At 35.7% G+C, this 20224-nt stretch overlaps 2 protein-coding genes across 5 annotated transcripts in view; one reads left to right on the top strand and one right to left on the bottom strand.

Moving 5' to 3' along the window:
* The first annotated feature begins 3383 nt into the window (after positions 1–3383).
* Positions 3384–20224, top strand: part of LOC148958081 (cadherin EGF LAG seven-pass G-type receptor 2-like) — a 58613-nt gene continuing 41772 nt past the window's right edge. For all 3 annotated transcript variants that reach the window (XM_089113850.1, XM_089113849.1, XM_089113846.1), the window contains exons 1-2: positions 3384–3500; positions 8157–8308. The gene's annotated coding sequence lies outside the window, so the exon portion shown is untranslated. The remainder of the gene's footprint in view (positions 3501–8156; positions 8309–20224) is intronic.
* LOC135680886 (uncharacterized) lies at positions 7195–13977 on the bottom strand. Of its 2 annotated transcripts, XM_065195106.2 has the most exons (4): positions 11977–13977; positions 10983–11184; positions 10093–10274; positions 7195–8580 (listed from the first exon to the last, which is right to left on the bottom strand). In XM_065195106.2, the coding sequence occupies exons 1-3, from the start codon at positions 13532–13534 to the stop codon at positions 10097–10099; spliced, it is 1938 nt and encodes a 645-aa protein (XP_065051178.1). In that variant the 5' UTR covers positions 13535–13977; the 3' UTR covers positions 7195–8580; positions 10093–10096. The 2 variants fall into 2 exon arrangements, with proteins under 2 accessions (XP_065051178.1, XP_088969977.1); XM_089113851.1 differs by having other exon boundaries at positions 7195–10274.

Raw genomic sequence — 20224 nt, 5'->3', positions numbered from 1 at the left:
ATCGTCTCAGGGTTGGCCTAAATTTACCGTATCAACAAATTCTTGGTTAAGGCCAACAATATGTTTTTACTTGAACATTTCCTACTAGTCATAAGAAAAGTTAGTTTTTTGCTTTTCTACATTTCAGACCAGTTACCTCTTTATTACTGAAAAATAACACATATCGATTTCTCTTTGAACTGATCACACCAAGTATGCTGTCTTTTCTTGAGGCAGTTAGATGATATTTTCTTCGTCTGGGATGCAAAAGAAGCAGATTAAAATGACAAACAGTGCTAGTCCAGCAATGGAGCCAAGGGCAATTCCAATTAGTGTCGATTCAGGCATTTTTAGGTCCTGGGCTCTGATCTTTTTACAGCAACAGCACTTAAACATCAGTACAGAGCTTCATTCATTCTTCTGTAGTATAGAAGTACGTAACAATGACAATTTACAACACTTCTATCATTTGACGACGATTCCGATTTCTAAACAGGTATCAAGCCAGCAACCAATAATTAATAACTTTGCCTTGATGATCCAAACTTTTTTCAGGCGCACAGACTCTTCAAATCAACACATCCAGGTTCCTCCCAACTTGTCTTCTCCGAATGCCCACATTGTAAAACTTTTCGTGATGTTTAACCATTACACTGGAATGAGTCAAAATTTCCCGGCAAAACGCCTTCAAAAGAAACTGTTTGATATTCCAAAATGAACACAGATACGCTATTTTTAAACCTGTAGTACGCAGCTAATGATGTTGACAGCTTTGGTATTGCCAGCCCACACTCTGTCCTCTATATTAACTATCTTTTCATAAATAAATTCCTGCTGGCTGATAGAACGTACAAGGGCACTTGAAGATCTTCTGTGTGTTCTCTATGCAAGCAACCGATTCAATGATAGAAATCTCAAACGATTAGCCTAAACCATGGATTGACAAACCATGGGGAGCGTATCAGTATTCCAGACACGCCTACTTTATATTTTTATCATAATAACCGTAATTCACTGTGCAAGCCAGTTAATTCGAGAGGCAGTTTAATGTTGGCTAACCAATGTAAATTCCTCGACGTTCTTGTATGAATTAATTGTGGTTGTAACAGTTCTCGTTTCAAAATGCCAGCCGAAACTTGAGCATGCTGAAATTCCATGAATACATAGGCAGTTTGAATGTATTTCAAGACAATGAAGTATCTCCTTCTATTAATAGTTTTACTTTACTTCATCCGTTATCAGTTAAGATTATCTAAAAAGGAGGAGATCTCCATACAACTAACTGAAACTTGCTCAAAATCTCTGAATACCCATGTTTGATAAGAAGGATGTTTATTTCAAAGTCATTGAGTGGCTGTAACTACCTTTTTCTGTCAACATATTTCAGCTATCTGACGAGTTAAAAATGATCAAATGAGAAAGTGAAAAATTCAATGCCTAGTTAGAGCTGTTGGTTATATTTACTGATAAGTGTCCAGATCTATACCTTATTCCAGTGGCGTACCAAGGGCTGCAGCAGCGGGAGAGAGGTCTGAGGCGAAGCCCAGAAAATATTTTGGACCACGCCGTTCAGACACTCGCAAATGCGGGGAAACGCCCTTTTTGCAAATTTCCCCCCATTATTTGATTAATGTTATCTACGGTAAATAGCAATGTATTTTATAATTGTTATTGACACAAGCATCCAGTATACTACATACCCCCCACCCCCCAATGAGTTTTATTTCATTTTTGGACAAATCTCGAGGATCATATTTTAGAAAAGTGGGGGGTCCGGACCCCCTATTCCCCCCCTTGGGTACGCCACTGCCTTATTCCTAGTTGCGTAGCTAAGAAGAAGAAAGGGATGTTCAGCACTCCCTCTGGAAAACTCCCACAAAGAGGGTTTGTTCCATCTCAGGAAAAGATACGGTGGAGAAGAGGGGTTATGGTACCTTCTAATAGGATCACAGCGTTCTGCAGAATGTAAAGCCAGTTTTAGGAAACAGTTTTTTCTCGAGTTTTAAATGACGTCATCCTTCAACGTCTCCCACTGACAAGCTTCAATATTTAGATCTTCTGTTCGCCCTAAGAAGAGATGAAATCTTGGCAAGAAAACATGTATTTTGTTCATCAAAATAATTATAAGACTAATAGTTTTGCAAAGCTGCCTTAATCATGAAAGATTCAGGCATGCTCAAGTCCATGTCTAAGTATCATTTATTGTTTTATTTTAGAAATTGGCGACAAGTACTCTGAAGAAACCACAACACCGTTTGAAATTTCTATTCTCTTTAACCCCTTCAACAAAGCTGGTTTTGGTTAAAGTCTTGCAGTTGTTCCTTATTTTCAATGTCTTGCCAAACCTCAAATTCGAGATAGTGCAGGCTATATAACTATTTTCCTGAGAAACTCTGGCTCGTTGCATGCATGAGTCCTCGTGAAAAATTTCAAGCTTGATACGTGTAGGTTATAAATACACTTATTGCTTCAATAGCATAACCAAGATTTATTGAAAGGATTACTGATTTCAAATGTAGATTGTTATTCAATACCTACACTGTGATTCATGTTTAGTAAATACATAGCCAGAGGCTCAATTTTATGGCTCTCACTAAAAGGAAAGGGATGAGTTAAATTTTCTCTTTTGCATTTCTCGCCAAATAGATTTAAAACAAAAATTGACTGAATTGGTAGGGGGTGCTGTCTTATAGACGCACCTTGTCTGGTAAACCCCATCGTACTTCCATTTTATTTACCAATCTTATCTTTTGACAATAGATCATTTCTTCTCTTTTAATTTGTTAAAGTTTGACCCCAATGCTGAAGTTCCTAACAAAAGGCTTATGGCTGGCCTTGAGAAACTCCTGTCTTAAAATTTACAAAGATTTAGTCTTTTTACCTTACCACTGCCTTTTATGCTTTCTAATAATCCGACAACTATTTTACGAAGTGATGGAGAAACTTTTCTAGATACGATAACACCTTATTCCGTGTATATTAAATTCATTAGATGACCACCAACAACCCTTGCAAGTTTTGTGTATTTTTTTAGTTGGTGATGCTAGGGAATGGCCCGAAAGCCTATAGCATTTGTATTTTGTATTTGTATTTGTTCTACTTTAATTCTATTTCTACTTTTGGAATGTTCCAAAGGGTAGAATGTTCCAAAGTCTACAAGATCTGGGGTGGAAGTGTGAGTCATGCTTTAGAGAAATAACCCTTAACGCGCTAGTCTTTATAACTGTAAAAATCTCTGGAGTAAATAAAAGTTCTTTAAAGTAGCAAGTTCCTTATCTAACTTAGCTCCAAACACCTTTCAATACGGAGGGGCTATAGGATCAGTCAAATCTAATGGTTGGTATGGCACCGTGGGGTCCTTTTTGGGTAGTTCCTTTTGACGCGGCCACTCAGAAGGAGCGATATTTCCCGCCACCATTTTGGATCTGTTTACGCCATGTGTTATTGTCACATGGCTGTTCCTTGAAATGAAAGCAAGATGTTTGTAATGATTATTCAAGGTAATTGGGAGACTAAACGTGGTAAGTCTTTACGTAAAGCAATATTTATAGACATTTATCGGAAAATAGCAAAAAAGGGCTAATGAAAACATCCCTGACTATAATTTGCTCAAATGTTTTCAAGAGATGTTTTAGGCCACACACCCCCTAGAGACTTCGGCCAAACTATAATTGAAACTATTCATTGGATTAGGGTTTTGTAGATTAGATCTCTAAATGTCATTGATAACTTTTTAGCTGAAACTTAGTGGCAAATATTACCCGGGACGTAAGTAGCGTAAATAGCGCCCCAAAATAGTGGGGTGGACAATGAAGGTGTGGAGCTGATAAAAGGGTCTGGGTGAGACACTGGTACAACACCGTACGAGAAATCGCGCTCGTTTGTTTTTGATAACAAAGTTTGACATATTTTGAAACCCTCAATAGAAGATTTAAATTTCATAGGCAAAGGTTTACACACATAAAAGCTAATATCAGGGTGGTATTTTTTGGCTAGCAATGGTTTTAAACTTATTAAAGAGGCCTCCATTGTCTAATGTATTTGTTATATCTCGATCGATGCTAATTTGTACAAGGTTTTCCAACCTTTCGTCTGACATTGAGGCTCAAAGGTGAAGCAGCTGTAACAGGTGGGGCTGCAATAAGAAAGTCTGGGTACAAGTTTTAGAGTTTTAGAATTAGTTATTGCCAAAAACCTTTACCAAGGAAGAAAGACAAATACCATGCTGTCACTAAGACCTTAGCACCATAAAATTGTGTTTTATAGATCATCTTCATTTTAGTTTCTCACTATTTATGGAACTGATGATCCAACACACCATACTCTATGTCAGCTAGGATCTGAAAAAATCCATAATAAACTGACCATAAAAATGAAAAAAGGTCCGAACTCAGAGAAGAAAACTAATATCCCCCATATGTTTTAATCCAGTTTTAGAAAAATTAGAAAGTCGATTTTAAGAAAAGTGGGGTGGACATGTCCTGTGGCACTGCCCCAGTTTGAAAGGCACTTTTATCATGACAACTTCTATTTTATAAGTATATTTTTGCTTAAGTGTTTTCTTAATTTAAATGATTGACTCATTAAATGCTGCAGTTATTTCAATTATTTAACCCTATGTTTATGTTATAAGTACAATAACATCTCCATGGCTAAATTTGGTTAGGGGCTGTCTCATCATAGAAAATTGGATGATGTTGTCAAGAAACTTGATAAAGATGGTATTTTGATGATGCACATTATAAATCAATATGGGAATGAGAGAGTGTTAATTTGAACTCAATAGCGTCTTGTAAATGGTACAATTTATTTAAGTAAATTAAAATTTTAACAAAAGCAAAAGAAAAACTGGATTTTTTTGAGTAAGTGAAGTAGGAAATGTTTTAAATATTTCTTGTAAAAGGGCAACTGCATTGGTAAAAAATCAAGCTAAACAAAGCAGGAAATCATCTGAAACAAGTCTTAGGGGCACTGTTCTGATTGTTTCTTTTGTCTCTGTTTACAACTCATAATATAACTCAAGATATTGTGTGACAACCCTTGTCATTAGAATCCATCCGGCCCTATTTGTTCCTTGGTTTCTTATTCCAATTGTAATTGCATGGTTCAAGGGCATTTGTTTACAACTTAATTTTATCCCCATATCAAGCAAAAGCAATCAATGTTTCCCTTCATTTTTTAAACCTAAACCTAATTGCTTAAAGCATTAGCCCTACATCTGATGATTATCTGGAACTGAGTGTATTTCTAAGAAAAACGTTTTTTCCAACAGCCTTGTCATACCACTCCTTGGTAATATAAATTCTATTGAATATCCCAGAGTAGATGATTTTCAGGCATCAGTATGTTTGCTGGCAAAATCTTGATAGCATATAGTTTATAAATATAGATATATATGCATGGTTTTAAATACTAGATCTTTTAGGTTTCAGGACTCCTTTACCATAGAAAAATTATTGGACTTTAAATTCCCCTTACAGGTTATCTTTTCTCATCATTTCATGATTATAACCACTTGCGTTTTCCACATCTGATATAAGGCATTAACATGAACATGGGATATCTGTCCCCATAATTGTCTGTCTTCGGTAACTTATTTCTGTATTCTCTGCAAAGTTTGGTCACCCAGTTCAAAACCATAAAAAGAGAAGATAGAAATGGTTCAAAGACATGTGACTCAGTTTGTAACAAATTATTACTGTCCAAGGTCTAATAAAGGTACTACGAAAAGGCAGTTGAACTGAGAATCACTGGAATCCTGAAGGACCCTTCTCCAGTTAGAATATGTCCACAGAATGTTTACCAATCAAGTTGCCTTAAAACTATTTGACTATCTTGAAAGAAATATTTATATCAATTTATGAAACACTCACTCTAAGAGAACTGCATCAACATTTGATTGCATCAGCACTGTCAAGTCTTTATTCATTTATTCTGCTGTACCAATATGGAATAGTTTACCAGCTAATATAGTTAAATGGACAAATTCTGATACATCCTTGAGCTTATACAATTTGTATTTGTATTTGTTGCTACCTAGCATCCAAAGGTAGTTTTTAGGACACTGAGAAGCTATGCTTATAGAGCAGTGTCCGGGCTCTTCCTCTCAATGTGACCACACCTCGTGATTTTTACGCCTGGAATTACAGAGAGCTGGCGACTCTCCCCACTCTGGGTGAAAGTTTGGTCATGCCAGAAACTCGAACCACGGACCCTTGGGTCTGTAGTCAGCGCCTCTAACAACTGAGCCATCTTAGCACCTTCCCCTTGATGTCATCCTCGCACCTCCCTCGCATGCAGCTTATGCAAGACACTACTCTCAACAAATTAATATTGTTGTTGGCTTGCGTAGACCTCCGAGTCGTTAAATTAAACTTTTAATGAAGATGATGATGATGATAAGTGACATCAGGTTTCCTTCAGTCTGTTGACAGATGACAATTTCCATTACAGTATATCTTTTCTCATTTTTTCATCCTTTGTCTAGCCAACATTTTTTCGCTTCTATCATTTTTGATCTAGGCTACTACCACATGCTTCATATCTTTTCACCAAGCCTTTTCCCTCTTGCATCCAGGTTAAGTGCCCCATAAAATTTTTCATGTCGATTTTTCATCTCCAATTTGACAAATAAAAATATATTTATGTGTAAACCTTAGAATTGACCTACGAGTTATTAATATTTTTCAATTCAGTCTGGCAAGTTATACAAAAATTGTCTATGATATCTTAATTAACTCATTATCTCTTAAACTTGAGTTGTAAGTTTATATCATCCTGAAAATACAATCTATATTCTCATGATTTATATAGTTTCTATTTTATTTCTGGTTATGGAAGAATTTTATATTTTATAATTATGCAATTTATTCTCTTTGTATGATTTTCCTTGCTGCAAAATCTTCTGAAGCTTTCTCTTTTCTGCTGTGTACAAAATCATTTATTTGAAACAAAGTTCAGTGTGCTGGCAGTCATATTTTTCAACATTTTATTTCTAGAAAATACAATAAAGTAGAAGTCAAAAGAAAAAATCACTTGTTTTCAAGCCTCTCAGTTTTTGTTAATCACTAGATGATAAAGAATTAGATTCTCAAAATCCATGCAAAAGTTAAAGTTTTACGTCATCTAGCATGTCTCCTGATATGGGCCTGTCTTCATTTAAAAATTTTATTTGCATAAAAGTAATGGTTGTTGTGTCATTAGAAATTCTTGCAATGATATTAACACTGTAAGCAAATTATATCAAATTTTACACTGGATACATAAATACATCTTATATACGTTAAAGCAGGCTATCACTTGTAGAAGCATATATGCAGATGTTCATTTTGAACTCTTGCTATAACCAGTGGAATAAAGAGAACAATTTGTGGGGCAATAACATTTAACAGGAGATTGGATATTTTGACAGCTCGAACACCAAGTCTTGGTTAGAATGTCGTAGTAGGCTGTTTGTATAAACTTTGGAGAGAATATGAGTGGAATCGATCTAAAAGATTATCAATTTTGTAAATTGAAAGTATCAGGGAATTTTGTCATTCAGAAGATTAGGTATTGTAGCGTACAGTTGTCGCAGAAAAGTAAAGTGGAACAATGATGTTAGATTGGATTTCTCGTTTACCATTTGAAACCATTTTTTCAACAAAACCTCCGACAGGTTCTTTACTTTCAAGGTCTGTGAATCAAGCCATAACCAATTGTTTTAATCTTGAAACTGAAACTACAGCAACCCGACGTCATGACGTAAGCTTTCTGTAATATAATGCTTATTCAATTGGCAGAATTTATAGAGATTCGGGGGGCAATTGCTCTTTCCAATTCGGCATGCCTCGAACTCGAAAAATTTAACTGGAAAGGCTAATGTCTATTGTATAGGAAGGGAAAGGACTGCTCAATCAAGAAAATCAGAAAATACACTGGGCTTGTCCCATCACATATAAGACCAATGCCCGCCACTGGCTACTGCAACTGGTTATTAAATATTTAAAAGAACAGTGGTCAATCTCTGTTGCTAAATTTCATTATTTTCAAAAAAGTATTTATATATGCCTTTTTTCATATGCTTTGTGTAATTTTTTAAAAATGCAATGAGTTGAAATCTCTTTTATTCCATGTTGACGTGTGTAAATCTTTATGCATGTCTGAAGCTTTGATTAATGCATATTTTCTCTTTGCAGCGCTATCATGGCATCACATGGAAATGGGCATTCTCGTTACCCTGTCCCATCAAAAAGCAACTGCGACACAGGACTCCGTTGATTGTCAGCAAACTTGCAGCAACTGCAATGAAAGCCACCAATGTGACACAGGAGATAGTCATTGCTCCGTTGTAAGATTTCTCTGTTTTTTATTTTCATTAATTTTCTTGGCAGTACCTGGACAAGGCGAGCTGAAATAATCCTCTGTTTTTAGCTAGCAGATGTCGTTTTTCTCCACTTTGTCATGTGACTTTTAACTTTCATGGTACCTGAATTCATATCTTCCAAATATATTTCAAACATCTCTACATGTTACCTGTTTATTCCATTCACTCCTTCTTATCCACCTTTCAATCGACCTTTGTTTTTCGTCTGAATTGCGTCGTGCAACTATCGTTAGAGGCTTGAAAAATAATTTTGATAAATGATTAAATCTTTATCTTTTCTCCTAAGTAGATAGTGGTGCTTGCGTCATGTTAATATTTATAAATATTATTTTTTGCTTATCACTTATATATTTTGTTAATTTTACTTACCATATGACTTGCTTTCTTAAATTTGCAAACAACTATTCATCAATTTCCACATGTCTGTTCACTATCTTATAGAATTAAAATTCGGAAAAGTTTTGCCTACAATCGTTCACAAAAATGGTGAAACTGCACTGATTCTTCGCCTGTTTTACAACAATATTGTCGGAATGATTTGAGTAGGATGTGGTTGGTAGATAGCTTCAAACAACGTTGCTTTGTAAGAGTAAGGTCATTAGAATTAATGTCGTTTTAGTGACGTTTAAAAGATTTTTAAGGAGAAAACATTTGAAAAATCTGGTACCTGGGCTCAATATGTTTTGTGAAGAATTGTAGGCACAGTTTAATGCATCTTGAACGAAGCACAAGTTGTGCTAAGCAAGAAAAACTTATTTGATTTATTTGATTATTATTTCAACTTATACTTGTAGAAATAAAGGAAAGCAGTCCTTTGATAAAACCAAAATTTGTGCAATTAGAATTTGTTGCTATTGTTTTGGATACCATAAAATCTGACTAATGGCATGTACAGCATGTGCAATAGATTCATCTCCTGCAAACCATTTCTATTGTATGCCAGTTGACAGTTCACTGCCTGAAATAGTTAGCTTTAACATTTTTCATAGCATTCCGATAGTCTAAAGAGCACGGTTTTGCACTTAATAAGGTGAAAATTTATATTCAGGTGTAGATTGAAAGTAACGTGACGGGAAGAAAAACGCGTTTCTTTCGAGTCACATCTAGGTATGAATTTTCAGCTAATTATCGGTAATTATCCGACGTTTATGCTCTGAAGTGTGTCGGGTGAAAGGTACTTCAATTTGCTATATTTTCGCTTTTTCGTGCCGTCTTCAATTTTTTTCATAATAAACGCTACAGCTAAATGCACTGAAACTAAGCATAGGGAAATATTTACCGAAATATTTTGGACTTCTTCGTTTTTAGTTTTTTTTTCGTTGTCTAAAAATTTACTGAATAATCGATCAACTAAGAGCAGGATGTACTAAGAAAATCCAAATGTAGAGTTTTAATTAACCCATCTTTGCGTCTCAGATACTGATATATTTTTAAACATTTTGGTCCTTATGTCTTTACATTCTTTAAAGGTTGGTAGAGGGTTGAAGAGAGACTAAGAGGAAATTTTGATTAGGTTACAGAACCCAAAACTATAAAGTTAGTTGCAGCAAAAGATTTTCCTTACGCCATCTGACATTGATGAAAACGTTAAACATCAATCAAGTGCAATATTATTTCCTTAATTGTTTTTGTTTTGTTTAACTTTTGTCTTTTATCTATCAAGTGCAACACAGTGCAAAGTTGAGGTAGGCAAACATTCCATAGGGAGAAAGTAAAGTTCCAGTCTGAATCTTGCGAATATTTTGTACCGAGTTAAAAAGTACCACTTTCTTGAAATTGCAAAGACCCATCTGCCTCGTATTGGTCTAGGCATCCATGATGGCCTGGTCTCACACAATCATTGAACTCTCCAGGTTCATATTCATCGTATCCAGAATTCATTCTCTTGCTCATCCAGTGCTCCGAGTGCTTGTATATTTCAATACCATACCTAAAAGGCATTTTTGAGCTTGTCATTGACGTATTCACTCACTGAAATAAGGTAAAATTTAGATACAGGGGCTTAGCTTAGTGCAAAACTGTTTAAGAGTAGCTAGCAGTTTTGAAAAAATTATCTCCTTTGCACAAATAGAGATTTGAGTATTTTATTGAGATTTGAGTGGGAAAGATTTTGATGAAGAGGAAAAACGTTCTAGCCATTTAGGCCTAAAGTGAAATCCTTGGTTCTCGGAATGGGGGCAAGATCAGGAAGATAACCCTAAAACAGACAGTGATTTGTATAGGTTTCATGCAAATTGTTGCTTGCATATAATGTTGCTTACATAAAATGATGCTTGCTTGTATATTTTAATATTATCTAGTGTTTGCTGTTTTTGTATACCAATTAGTCTGAGTTGGCTTTCAACGACCCTGTCTATATTCGTCGTAAAGAAACCCATCAAATGTACTACTTTGTACAAGATTCTCATAATTCTCCACTTTACTCAGTTCAGAAATCGTTTAGCCCTTTGAATCGGAAGCTTCCAGTCAAACTACTTTTTTCCATACTACCCATGGCGATTCATGTTTCTCCTATTTTAAATGTTGTGCCGCTCATTTGCAGTCTCTTTTTCTCGTTTTCTCGGGTGCCTTAAGGATGTCGTTAGAAACATCACAGATAGCCAACCAAAATAAATATTCCTAGAACTAAAAAGTATACCTGTTTCTGGAAACTTTTCCAGGATTGTCCGGTACATTTGCCATCTGCCCTGCAAAGTCGATTTTGGTTGGCTTTTCCCCGTGGAGGATCTTTTGATGCGAGTCAAGTGACTGGCTTCCATACATCTCTATATTCCATCCATCTGCTATAACAAGTATGGACCCGCCAATCTTGGATTCGTTTGATCCAAGACGTGGCCACTCTGAGATGCAAAAACAGAGCTGTTGGTGTTCAGTCAATTTTTTGTTGGAATTAAAAGGACTACAAAATAGATACATATAGCATATTCTGTCTTCCATAACAGACGAAGGAAATGACGTCATCTGTATGAATGACACTTGATATTGTCTCCTAACAAAAGCCTTATGACACTTTAACCGTCTGTTGTTTTTCTGTTATTTAAAGTAGAAAAATGTCTATGCAAGAAAGAGAGTTGATAATCGTGAATTTCTTTATTTTTGTTAGATGTTATGAAATAGCAACATTTGAATTTTATTAAGAAGTTTTTAAAATTCATACTGATAAAGGCAACTCTAATTTTGTAAAACACAAGATCAATACAAAACAAGTTTCCTTAATGGGTAGTCATACCCTTGAGCATAAATTTATTGGTACTTGGAGATTTTTATGCTTAAGAAAATACATTATCAAAAAGCCTTTCTCTGTACATAATTTTAAGATTGCACAAAAGTGGAAACATTTTACTGCAACAAAAAGTTGATTTAGGATATTATGAATCGTCGTATTATGACCAGAAGGTGAGCGAAACTTGAATGTTGCAATTTGACCAATAGATAATTAAGATTTACCAATCTGCTTGTTATATAACGTTTTATACTCTCTGAATACAGTATGCAGTAAGGGGCTATCTTAGTGTGCATTGTGCACCTTCCTTTTCTTCATGCAGTTTAAGGCCCGCTGTTAATTGAATGCCAAATATGTTTAATATATTTTCCAGTACATTTCTTTCTTCCTACAAACATTAAAAGCATACCTTTAATTAAGAATGAGTATCCCTTGTTTTTGAAGTCGTCTTTCAAAGCAATGAGCCTTTCAAAGTGACTAGAAAGAAACAAAATGTCTGCGTCCTTTTCCCAAGGAAGCAGCTTTTGCAATTTCACTGCCCCGAGAAGCGTCCCCTCTGTTAGCTCACAAGAAATCTTGTTTAGTTCACATGTCCTTAATACGAACTTTATGCCTTCTGCAAGGGTTTCTAAGCAACATGGAGGCACCGCCATACCTCTGCCTACCCAGCACCCTGGAGTGGCATCATCATTTTTCCATTTGCAGTCTAACCATTCAACTCTGTCGTTAGGGTCAACAATTTTCTCTATATCCCATTCGTCAGCTACGTATTTGGAGATCAAAGTAAAATCTACAGATTTTGAAACCGTGCTCATGACGTCAGGACAACTGTACACGCTTTTCCCTATGATACTTGTGACCTTCTTACGTTGCTTTACATCTTTGTTAATAAATGTCTTTCTAATATATTTTTCATGTTTGTCACCACCATTCAAATTGTTTATTTTCAAATACCAGTCCTCGTAATAGCCATTCACAAGACCTTCCTTGAACGGAAGATCTCTCAGATATTCTAGTTTTGTCATAAACGGTCCTTCCAAAATATCGCATTTTATGCAGGAACCCTTTGATTCGTGATAGCCTCGCTTGTAAGCGAATTCGTAGTTTTTCAGCCTCGCTTGATAACATCCATGTGACCAGTGTCCATTACGACTGTTTACTAAAGCGTTGCCAACAGCAACAACATCTTCGTTTACCGAAATGAAGTCAACAAGCCTCTCTAAATCTGCATGTGAGTTCCATGTATAAAGATCTCGAGCTAAATATACAAATGGCGTAACAATTTCATCCATGACCTTGTTGATCATTGTAGACCTAGCATAGTTTTCATCATTACTTTCCATTGTCAATACTTCAAGTTTATTATCAAATTTTCTTATCTCTTTTAACAACTTAACAGTTTGCCTTCTAGTCAAATTCACATTGTCAATAATTACCGTAACAGATTCATGCAAAGGAACTTTTGAGCAATTGATTCTTTCAAACTTTCTGTTAAACTTAGGCCCTGTACGTACTTCAGGACAAGAGTATATCGTACTGTTTTTCCTGCTCTCGGCTTTATAAGGCTTTCCCAGGTCTAGTTTGGTCTCAATATCAAGCAACATTCTCTGGAATTTGTCGTATTTTTCTTCGATTTTCTCAGCTGCTTTACCCTCAACCGAAACACGAATATCAATCAAATCTAATACCAATTCCCGCAAACTCTCGACGACCTCATGATTGGTCACACAACTTTTTGCCTTTCTGGTATTTCCATTAAGGCCCTTTTCAGTTATAGACTCGTTTAAAGAGTCATCTCGTAGGTCAGGTATGTAACGCGTGAGTGGATGCTGATAGTCTTGCAGAAGCGTTGTATCCTGGTTGAAATCCCACAAGACTCCTTTCTGTTTATAAGCACACATCAACATTAGTACAGCAATAAGCAAAACCAAGAGAAAGTGCCTCCTATATCTGGTCCTATGAGGCATCGCAATCCATTTCGTACCTTTAAACTTGTGTATCCAAAGACTAAATTACCTTTGAGTTTGCTTCTTGCAAAGAAAGATACCTGTTGATACTTTTCCTGCAAAAATTGTATTTCTACAACATATCAAGACTCTGATATCTTAGGCCGTAAGATCAAAGACCAGCATGCACGGAACTTCTGGTAGGTGAATGAGCAGGTTGTCCGAAAATTTCTGCAATGCCACAAGCAAAGCGAGGCTTTAGCTAATGGCAAGATAGAGGCAAAACAAAAAGGAAATCATTCGAGTAAAAGCAGGCCAAATCTTTATGACTTATTACAACTTAATTTTCTATCTGACCATGTAGGTTTGTTTTCCTGACCATCTCACCGGCCATTTTCTCCACTTCTGACGACCCTGTGCTGTCCTTTCGTACTCTCTGTTGTTTAGGCTAGTCCAGCTTTCAATATTTATCAACCTTTTTTTCCCTTGCCTCGTCCGTCACTGATTCATCTCTTCTAAACCTGTTTCTAGATGTTGTTTTGTTAAATTGACATAAGTACCCATGAATTCTACTTTTGTTCCTATTATTCTCAAAACCTTTTCATTGATAAAGTTCTTTCTACTATATTACCTTAATTTTTTTGATGGTCATTATTCCATGCATGTCCACCAAATGTCTTTGTCGTATAATTGTTCAATAGTTCGTTATAAACTTAATATGTTCTTTGTTATATCACAAACTACTTAATCAGCCACTCTAATTTTCCCCCTTTTAAACATTAGTCTCATTTTGCCACAGCTGTCGTGTTTGCGAGAACTTAACAATGAACAAGTAACAGTCAAATCTTTTTGACCTGGTTAAAGTGAAAATAAGCTTAGAATGTTTAAGGTACAGGGATTTGCTTATGGGGCGTTTTTAGTGGTGAGTTGCACCCGAAAGCATTTCGTAGGTGGACGGTTTAAAGTGATGCATTCCTGTTTTGATTTTTCAAATTTCAGAGTTAAAATGAATCATTTGGCCAATTAAATAACAATAGAAATATGCATTATAAGAATAGACCTAATATCAGCCAAACGAATACAGAAACATTGGCTCATGGTTGAGCGAGATAACGAATAAGATTTTTTTCAGGATTGTGCAGCATGTGACACTTACAAAAATATCGCTACACATACATTGTTTGAAAGTTATGTTACTACAACATATCTTATTTAAACTTTCCAGCTAATGACAATGGAGATTTACTTGGACAGAGTGTTGCCAAAGCTATCTTGATATTGAGACTCCATGAATTTTCCCGGTGCGTTTGTCTTTTTAGAAACATTTTAGAAATTATTTTGTCTAGGGACATCGTATTTGGTTGTTGACTGTAGGTACGATGAAAACAAGATATTGTTTATGTGTCATCTCGCGCATACAAATTTGAATGGAAGAGGTCAAATGACACATTTAAAAAGGGACTTTTGATGTTTAGAAACCGAGACTTTCTTGATATTTTTTAACAAAAAAGGAGGAAAATATCCTGAAATTTAATGACCATCACTTTATTCTATTTTTGTCCTTACTGTTCTCAAAACGTTCTCATATATCATGTATTTTCTATGATATTTCCAAAATTATTTTGCTGGTTTAAATTCTCACCCACATCAACTGAAATTTATATGTTCTTTGTTTTTTAAGAACTAGCAATCCTAATTTTCCTCTTTTGAACACTAGTCTAATTTTGCCACGCGGACTGTCGTGTTTGCAAGTCTTTAACAATAAACAAGTAACAGTGATATCTTTTTGACCCAGTACAAGTGAAAAGAAAATTACTTTGTTTGATATAGATGGATTTCTATTGGGTGAATTTTCGGTGGTGCGTTGCACCCGAAAGCTTTTCGTAGGGGGATAGTTTAAAGTGCATTCCTGTTTTGATTTTTGAAACGTCAGAGATTTTAATGAATCATTAGGTCAATCAAGGAACAATAGAACAAGCCTGTTGAAGATACACTGGCAGTGACTCTTTAAGAGAGGAACGAAGTGACGTCATCAACAAATCTATTTTTAGAATTTTAGAATTCTGACTCCATGTCCTGTAAGAACACCGCAAAATACCTTTGAATATGCAATATCAGCTCAATCTGTTCATAATAGCCTGGGACATGGTCAATATAGAACGCAAGTTTTGCAAATGGATTGCTGTTGTTTCGGTCTGGTTCATAGATTTAAGAACCAGGACCAAATTACAGTGATTTAATGGTGAATCAGCCAGTGCTTATGTGGCAATACCTCGGCCGATTTTCAACAGATTTAAAGGATTTTGCACATTCAGAACTGTTTTTAGTTTATGGGGTCAGATTGCTATAATTCTAAATATAAATTTTTGATGATGTCGCTTTGTTGCTGTATAATCCAAACAATTTCAGGATTGTGTAGAATATGAAACATATAAATATGTCACTGCGCATGAATCATTTGAAAGTTATGTTAATACAAAATATCTAACATACATACGCCTGTAAACGACAAATGAGGTTTACGTGGACAGAGTGTTGCCAAAGCTTTCTGGACATGAAGACTCTTTGAAGTTTCCCGATGCTTTTTGTCTCTTAAAAACCATTTTGTAAATTTGTTTTTTTTCACATTTGGTTGAATGTTGTTTTGTCTAGGTGCATACAGACGGTTTGATTTGAAAAAGATATTGTTTGTGTGTCATATCGTGCATACCTATTTGAATTTGAGGGGTTTAATGAGAAGTTTTAAACTGGACTTTTGATGTTTAGAAAACTAGATTTTCGAAGAAACTTCAGTTGAAGTTTTATGGGTGTGGCGCTCAGTGAGGGGATGTAAAGAGCCAAGTTTTTATATATGGCAGATCAAAATGTGAAGGGGAAGGGAGAACAGACAAGGGAGAAAGGATTTTCTTCCCTCATTTTCCTGGCATAACTAATACGGAGATGGCTCTCCCTTCCTCATTTTGGCATAACCACCGTGATTTACCGAGACTTAGGCAAGTAAGGTTACTGCAAAAAAGCTGCAACAAAACTAATGCTAATTTGTAAAGCAGATGTAGCTAGCAGCACACAGATTAATGATATTTGTGTATAAATCAATAGAGTTATAAAATGTAAAGACACAAATATAAATATATAAATATAGACCAAATAACAGTGATTTCATTAGGAAGAGGCCTTGCTCATGTTGCAATGTCTCTGCCCTTTAGTACCACATTATACTGACTTTGCACATTTAGTGCTGCTCTTTGATGATGCTCATTTCATGATGCTCTTTAATATTATGGGATCAAAATCAAAAGATCCTAGATAAATATTCTTTTGAGACGTCATCTCTTGAGTATTCTGTTTGTAAGAATGTTGATATTCTATAAGTAATATATTTTTAATACTTTTGGCTGATAGACAGAAAAACGCTTCTAAATCAATAATCCTGTTAAGGATATCAGTTATATACATTTTGCTTCAATGAAATATTCTTTTTGTAGCTGTGTGAGAGAAATATGTTAAAATGAAAATGTATTATAATCATAAATAACATCCAGTTTATCATTGAGACTATTCAAATGTCATGGAGCGAGTTGTTGCCAAGGACGCTAAAAGTGAAGCGTCACCAAGGAAATATATTCTAACCATCAGCAGGGTAAGTGTATACAATTAGCAATGGCTTGCAAATGGTCTGATTTCATTAAAATATTAGTGCTTCCCGGTTACCGAAGTATAACAAGATTACCTTCACGAAGGAATTTTACAAGATTAGCGAAAATATTCTAAATTCTCTTTTGGGAATGCGAGTTACCAAGCCACCCTACGTTGTCACTAGGTACTAGTTAGACGGATACTGGGTAATGTTCTAGTGGCTCACAAGGGTTGATGTCCTCGTGTCTCAGTAAACCGAATACGGAGATTATTCACCGGCCTAATCTCTATTTTCAAGTGGCCAACCTTGAGGGTTCATCTGCTCAACTTTTCCTGATGTTGATGTAAACATGCGTATTGGTGTATGTCATTAGTCCATCGTCCGACCTGGCATTACCAATGAATAGTCCATTAATCTTCTTTTCCATTCTTCAATAAGATAAAAGATAGTATCATCTGAACCCTTTAATACCCAGATTTAATACCTCTAGTCACCCTGCCCTCATGCTACTCTGCTCTTCATTCACAATTTTTTCTTTTCTACAGTGGCATTTTTGCCGTGTTACATTATAAGAGTTCATCATGAAGTTCAATGAGCTGTTGTGTGTCTATCTTCACTACTATGATGAGTGTCTGAAAATTTTATCAACTGTATGCCGCAGTCAACTTCTTCTAACAGCCTGAGCAGCAACTCAGGCCATTTTACTATGTAAACATTTTTTCTTTCATAGTTAGAAAATTTCTATTTCTTTGCATAACTCGCTCCGCTTAGAACATGCATGTTTGGAACTTAATTTGTTGATTTTGACATGTAAGCCTGTATTTGAATACATGAAGAAAATTGTGTGCCTTTCTCGCAAACTCAAAGATTTCATTATACGCAAATACGTTGTTATGACATAAAGACTGAAGCTTCTTTAATAGTGCCGTCGGAACGAAATTCATATTGGGAGGGCTGCCCATTGTTTCATTTCTCATTCATTACACTGTTATAAAGGAAACATGCTGCAGTTTGACAATTATTGGGGCCTCCAGCCCCCCCAGCCCCCCGGTTCCAACGGGCCTGCTTTACAAGATTTCAGAGTACTGGGTGATACGTCACTCTTCTACGTGTAGAAGAAATCTTTGACGTTTTCTGATTTCGGTACCGCTTGCGGTTATTCAATAGATATGTTGTATCACAAGCATATTTCCTCATGCCAATTCTTTTCACAGCTGCCACATTGTTTTATACGTTTAACACCTAACACCAGCATTGCTGCAATTTCAAAATTATGCCCCTGTCAGTATTCTGATATTGTATGTAAATGGAAATATCTTTTAGTTGGACGCAATGCTCCAGAGATCCTTTCGATAGAAGCCATCTAACGTTTGCTCTCAATCAATATTGACATCACAGTATTTGCTTAGTTTTCCACCTCAGCTAGTCATCTTATACATTTAGCTCTTGAACAAAGTTTATAGCTTTTAAAGTACACAGATTACTCCACGTCTGCGTAAATTTCTCATCCGTTATCAAATGTCAAGTGTTCGATAAACGTCCGATTTTTCATCCCATTTTAATTTTTTATGTCCCTTTTCAAAATAATGAAAATTGCCAGATTTTATGATTACATCTGAAATATATCATTATATCTGAAAAACGTAGACACAAAAGGAACCATTATTCCATTATCAAGATTTGGCAAGTTCTCGCTGAATAGCGCGTAAAACCGTCTATGCCCGTAATAAATAGAAGTGTGCCTTAAGAGGAGCCTTGGGGTACCACGTATTTGGCATGTTCAGTACAAACTATTGAACAAGCTTCATTGAAAACGGTGCCCAAGTGTTGAAATCTTCAGGTTTTTGATTGAATCTTATCACTACTAAGTATTAATATGAGTCTGTCTTTACCGCATCAATAAAACTTACCAATCAAACCGACCAGCAAGAAAAACAGGCTTTGATTTTGATAAACCTAATTGGTTTTCTGTTTTCTAATCTTTTCACGTGTTGCTTAAGGTACCCATAGTTTAAGGTACCCACGGTGTTTCACGTGTTGCTTAAGGTACCCACGGTGGTTTTCATGTTTTACTTTTTTGACGCTAGCATGCCTGCCAGTAATCATGATTTAGGAACAGAAGCAATTTAATAATCAAAATCTAACAGAGTCGAAATTCCTTAGTCTAAAAATAATGCTTAAATATTATAATCCACGACAGGACACGCAGCTCAATCCCACGCAACAATGTTTCATGTTTTCTGCCTATCTCGTTAACAAGCTTAAAGAAATGCTGAAAATATTATCCTACAGCATCGTTTAGTCTTCTGGATCCCTGCATGGGAGGTCCACGTAATGTTTTGCAAAGAAACATTCAAGTTGATGCCAAGATAAATTTTGACTGATGTTTTATTCTGGTTATTCATTCTTATTTTCTAACAACATGAGGTCTACAATAACTGATAAATAATTTCTTGGTAATGAAATCTGAAAGGCGGACTGTCAAAATAGAACACAAGAATTCAGCATGCACGTTTTTAGCTGTCAAGTCCTCTCTTTCTGTTTTTCTGGTGTTTCTACATATCTTAATGTTTTTATATGTGGTTCGATTTGAATTCTGAGAAGGTAGAAACTTCTGAATGAAAAACTTGTGTGGTTTATCAAGACGATATAAAACTTTTGGATTCTTTGATCATATTTATATACAAGCTAATTTGCATTGTAACCAGAATAATATGCAATATATATGGTGAAAAGTCTAAACGGATCGTCACATATTGCTGCCTCTGTTATTGCTTCAGCAAATTTGTAAGGCGTTTATCTAATTTTCTGGCCCAGCTTTTTAGTCTCAACCAAAGTTTTTTTCCAATATTATGTCTTACAAAGACGAAATTACTAAATTCCCTACTTACGAGATTACTTTAAAACATTGCAAGGGCGATACCAAGGGCGGTAAAACATCATGACTATCTCAATGACATTACGTAATGTGAAGATGGCTCAATGGTTAGCGTCTTTCGAGTCCCTGACATTACCAAACATTCGTCCACAGTAAGGGGAGTTCCAGGAATAGGAATCACGAGGTGTGGTCACAT

Source organism: Rhopilema esculentum, chromosome 18, assembly GCF_057945365.1.
Source record: "Rhopilema esculentum isolate cy_ngs chromosome 18, ASM5794536v1, whole genome shotgun sequence".
Classification (NCBI taxonomy): Eukaryota; Metazoa; Cnidaria; class Scyphozoa; order Rhizostomeae; family Rhizostomatidae; genus Rhopilema; species Rhopilema esculentum.
This window is presented reverse-complemented; position numbering and strand designations above follow the sequence as displayed.